General features: G+C 40.6%; 1 protein-coding gene across 12 annotated transcripts in view; it reads left to right on the top strand.

Moving 5' to 3' along the window:
- Positions 1-5000, top strand: part of LOC122637967 (bromodomain adjacent to zinc finger domain protein 2B-like) — a 126745-nt gene that overhangs the window by 87100 nt on the left and 34645 nt on the right. For all 12 annotated transcript variants that reach the window (XM_043830525.1, XM_043830522.1, XM_043830523.1 and 9 more), the window contains one exon: positions 1634-1784. In XM_043830525.1, coding sequence (XP_043686460.1) covers positions 1643-1784 — 142 coding nt within the window. In that variant the 5' untranslated portion in view covers positions 1634-1642. The remainder of the gene's footprint in view (positions 1-1633; positions 1785-5000) is intronic.

Below are 5000 nucleotides of genomic sequence, written 5' to 3'. Positions count from 1 at the left end.
GGAACGAAAGAACAAAAAAAAAAAAAAGAAAAAGAAAAAGAAAAAAAGAAAGAAAGAAAAAGGGTGAAGAAAGGAATAATTGGAAGAAGTTTTTTTCTAACGAGACAAATAACTTTTATCGTAATTATAGGAAATTGTATTTGGGTCACACGTCACGAATCGACGCGTCATCGATTAATAATCGTTCAGACGGACGAGTAGAGACAATAGCGTTTCCGTATACTTGCAGTACGTGTACACATACGTACAAATATACGTACATAACATACATACATACATACATACATACATACATACATACATACACAGATACATAGATACATAGATAGATACATACTTGCTTGCACTAACGACTATTATAACCGAGTATATGATAATAACGGTGTCGCGCGCACTGTCTGTGTCTAGCCTAGTACACCAGCTCAACCTGACTCAACGTTGTAACGATGTATATTTATACAACAGCTGACAGGGCGAGGAAGGGGGAGTATGCCAGTCAGCTGATTGAAAGCGCTGGAGGGGAAGATGTGGAGGGGAGAATGACCTTTATTTAAAGCGCTGGAGGAAGCCTTTTCTTTAGCTGGTAAACAGTCGTCGAATGCAAATGGCAGTTATTTAGTAAAAGAGACGAATATATTTTATATTTATATAGGATAATGTCTGCTCGTAATATTTTAATGATATGACCTTGACTTGGGAAAAAGGATGATGATTATATACATATTTAAATAATTAACGATTCGTTATTAACAATCACCGTATTATTGTCGTTAGAATAATTATATCAAATTGAATCGCTTTTATTGGATTTATTATTTGCATTCCATTGGATGTGTGTATCTCTGTGCGTGTGTATATATATATATATATATATATATATATATATTCGTGTTTTCGCAATACTTTCCAATACTTTCCAATCGTTTTTATCATTCCCTTACGTAAATACAAAATTATCAATCAAACGAATTGGCGGTAGAACTCGTAGTATTTGCACTTGGTTTAATGCCGTTATCCGTCGGATATAGTAATTTACATAAATGTAAGTATATACAAGAATGTATAAGTTAGAAGCCGCTCTCGGTTGGTAACGGGTACGTTGACCGTGCGTGTTACGTTGATAAATTATTCATTTAATACTACGAGATATCGAGTCGATTTGTAGAACCTCGAAACGATATCTCGCGAGTTAGTTGATCGCCTTGACTTTGAATAAATTCATTGAAACGCGTAGCATCCGAGCTTCGTGGTTGAGCTACTAGTAAAACGAGTTCGCTTTTAATATCGATTCTTGATAAAAAAAAAAAAAAAAAAAAAATAAAAAAAAAATAAAAAGAACGTAAAGGAAAAAAAAAAAACATTTTTAATGAAAATAAAAAGAAATAACGACGTGGAATATTTATACATATATTTCTCTCTCTCTCTCTCTCTCTCTCTCTCTCTCTCTCTCTCTCTCTCTCTCTCGCTTTTTCTCTCATTGTCTTCTTCGATAAGTTCATCCGATTTCTCTCTCCAATAAAATTTGTTAAGTGACGAAATAAGGTATTGAGTTTACGTAAAGATGGAGTAGAATGGAGAGGAGAAGAGAGGTATAAAGTAAGTAGTTGCTAAGAAAGGAACGTCGATTTTACAGGGGACTGGCATGGAGAAGGAGAACTCCGCATCAGGCGGAGGTGGCGGAGGTGAAGCGGCGGCAACGGCAACGCCGGGCTCCACCTCCACCTCCGAGAAGCTCCAGGCGGACCAGGCCAATCCGCTGCTCGATCCCACTGCACTTTTTGGTGGTAAGTCCGTTTTATCTTTCTTACATTCAACACGCGACGTGGCTATTCGCGCGAGGTCGATTACCTTCTGCTTTCTCTCTCTCTCTCTCTCTCTCTCTCTCTCCTTCACCTCTTATTTTCCTTTTTTCTTTTTCGCAATTCTACGAAGAAAGAAAGGAAAAAGAAAAAAAAAAAAAGAAAGCAGATATACGACGCGAGGAGTTTAGTAACACGATTCTCGTTGATTAAAAATTATAACAACGGAAATAATGAAACGATTATCTCTCAATCCTTTCGTTATTTACTTCACATAGGTAGATAGGTAGGTACGTAAATATATGAATGTAGATAAATATGTATGTGCGATCGTTCGCGTATTTGACAACTATCATCGGTTACCTGATCGGTATATCTGTAATTAGCGGTTTAATAAACGCTCGCATAATGAAGGTTTTGATCGAAACTAGAACGGCTCGACTATCGAACTAGCCCGTAGCTCGGCCGCAGGATTGACCAACGACGGCCATCATCGCGTCTCCTTTCGCAGAATATGTATATTCGATGAATTGCAAAGATCGATATCCTTCGACGATCGTCGAAAAGGGATGGATCGTCGGCAAATCGAGGCTAGCGCGATTCTCCTACTCTCTCGTTTACCCGCACTCTCTCTCTCTCTTCCTCCCTCTCTCCCTTTCTCTCTCTCTTCTCCACCCCTCCCCACCCTTTCGAGCCTCCCTCCAGCCCCTTCGAATGCTACGCTTAATTAATCGATCCGATAAAATTGGAAAACCTTCTCGTGTCCTCTCGCAAATCAATGCAAATTCCATTGAGACCGTACTTGCAATATTTAAATTGTACGCTCAACGATACTCGAGTCTTCTATGTGAATATATTTATATATGTATTCGTGTGCGTGCGCGGGCGCGTTTGTGCAAGTGTATTTATGTATGTACCTACGTATATATGTATTCCCAATTTTGTTTTGTTCTGTTTTGTTTTCTATCCGTCTCTCTGTGCTCTTTCTTTCTTTCTTTCTTTTTTTTTCCCCCACCTCCCTCCCTCCCTCCCTCTCTCTCTTCTTCTTCCTTTTTTATCATCGAAAAAATTAAACTCGTCGAGTTTTTTCTTTCTTTCTTTCTTTCTTTCTTTCTTTCTTTCTTTCTTTCTTTTCCTTTCCTTACTTTTTTTTCTCGGTAGAAAAGAGAGTAGAAGAAAAAAGAAAGAGAGAAGGAGAAGGAGAAAAGAAAAAAGAAAAAAAGGGAGGGGGGGGAAAAACATCGTTGAAGCAATCCACCATACACAAGGCGAATTCTTTTGTGCGAAAACGACTGCTTCTTATAGTTCTCGCACTGCCGGGTTTGAACAGGACGAATGTGACAAATTGATGGGAATCAACGGGGGTGGATAATTAATAATTCCGCGTAGCCATACGCCTAGCGCGGTGAAGTGTGGGTCAAGCTTTATCGTCGTTACGATCTCTTTTAGTCGCCGATAAAGCCGCACGCTTCATTAATCATCCTCTTCTCTATCTTTTTTCTCAATCTCTCTCTCTCTCTCTCTTTCTCTCTTCTTGTCTCTCTTTCTCTTTCTCTTTCTCTTTCTCTCATTCTTTATTTTTTGTCTGATACTCGACGCTGTGGCTGTACGAGCTGGTCTATCTATCCATCTATCTATCTATATCTATCTATCTATCTATCTATTTATCTATCTCTCTATCTCCCTCTATCTCTATTTCTACAAGCTCGAAACACACCAACGCGTTTCACGCTTTTTTTCCCGATTCTCCACTTCGATCTATCACTTTCTCATCGCAAAAGTATTATATGTACCCTACCTAAGTACGTACATACTTCCATACATAGATACATACATACGTATCACTTATTTTATTATCCATCGACTTTGAGTTCTTCGAATGTTCCTCAGCCCCTTCTCGCTACCTTTCCCCTCAACCTCCTCCCCTCCTCTTCCTCCTTCTTCTTCTCCAAGTTCCCCCATTAAAAATAGTCTCCTTCGATATCGCATGGATGCTCTCGATGGGATCGATGATAAGGAATGGAAAAGATAAAGGGAATAAAAAAAATAATAAAATAATAATAATAATAATAATAATAATAATAATAATAATAATAATACTATTGATTCATATCAGGAGTACTTAGGTACATTGTTATCTATAATATTCGAATACTATTCATAGTATCGCTTTATCTATTGGTTTTGTCATCTCTATCTCTCTCCCTCTCTCTCGTATAATAAACGATAGGAAAGATATAATAATCCGTCTATCCTCCGGTATAAGCAAAACATTTTAGTTCGGTATTTCGTTCATCGTTATGCGAACGACGATGACGACGACGACGACGACGACGACGATGATCAACCAACCAACCAACCAACCAACCAACCAACCAACCAACCAACCAACCAACTAACCAACCGACCGACCGACCGACCGACCGACCGACCGACCGAACGACTTCACCGACCCCGACCCTCGACCCCGACCGACGTGCAATGCGGATAGGCGGAAACTCCATTTCGGGCGAAGTTTCGTTTGAACGGAACGCAGACCGGAGAAATCTCGAACGTTTTCGGAAGGATTCGTGTTCCAAAAGTCTTGGCGATCCTACGAGCTATGTACGTAGATAGATATATTCGTAAAGACATTTCTCTGAGTGTCTATAGGCTCTCTCTCTCTCTCTCTCTCTCGTTCTCTCGTTTTCTCTCTGCACTTCTCTTGCCATCTCATTCGAGAGGAACGCTTCGAGAACGATTGATTCCCAACGCTACTCGAGCCGGCATCGGGCCAGTATCTATCTCTCTCTCCCTCCCTCCCTCTCTCTCTCTCTCTCTGTCTTTCTCTCTCTCTCTTTCTCGCTCTTTCTCTCTTTCTTGCTTATTCTCTCTTTCCCTCGCGTCCCGGTTGGCACAGGTCTCTCGGATGCTGTTCCATCGTGCGCGATGGGATTTCGTTTATTTCGTTGCTTCACCTCCGACCTGCCCTCCCCTTTTCACTTCCCCTCCTTCTTCTCGTCAACCTTCTTCCTCTCTACCACCACCAACCACCCTATGCTCTTTCTCTCTCTCTCTCTCTCTCTCTCTCTGACAGGGCAGAGCGGAGCAAAGCAGAGCAGAGCCTCTTCTGATCCTTCCACCCTCCTCCTCTCTTCGTCTATTTCTATCCTTCTCTTTCTCTCTCTCTCTCTCTCTCTCTCTCTCTCTCTCTCTCTCTCT

The sequence above is a fragment of the Vespula pensylvanica genome, chromosome 2 (genome assembly GCF_014466175.1).
Source record: "Vespula pensylvanica isolate Volc-1 chromosome 2, ASM1446617v1, whole genome shotgun sequence".
Taxonomy (NCBI): Eukaryota; Metazoa; Arthropoda; class Insecta; order Hymenoptera; family Vespidae; genus Vespula; species Vespula pensylvanica.
Note: the sequence above shows the minus strand (reverse complement) of the source record. Positions and strands in the feature narration are given on the sequence as shown.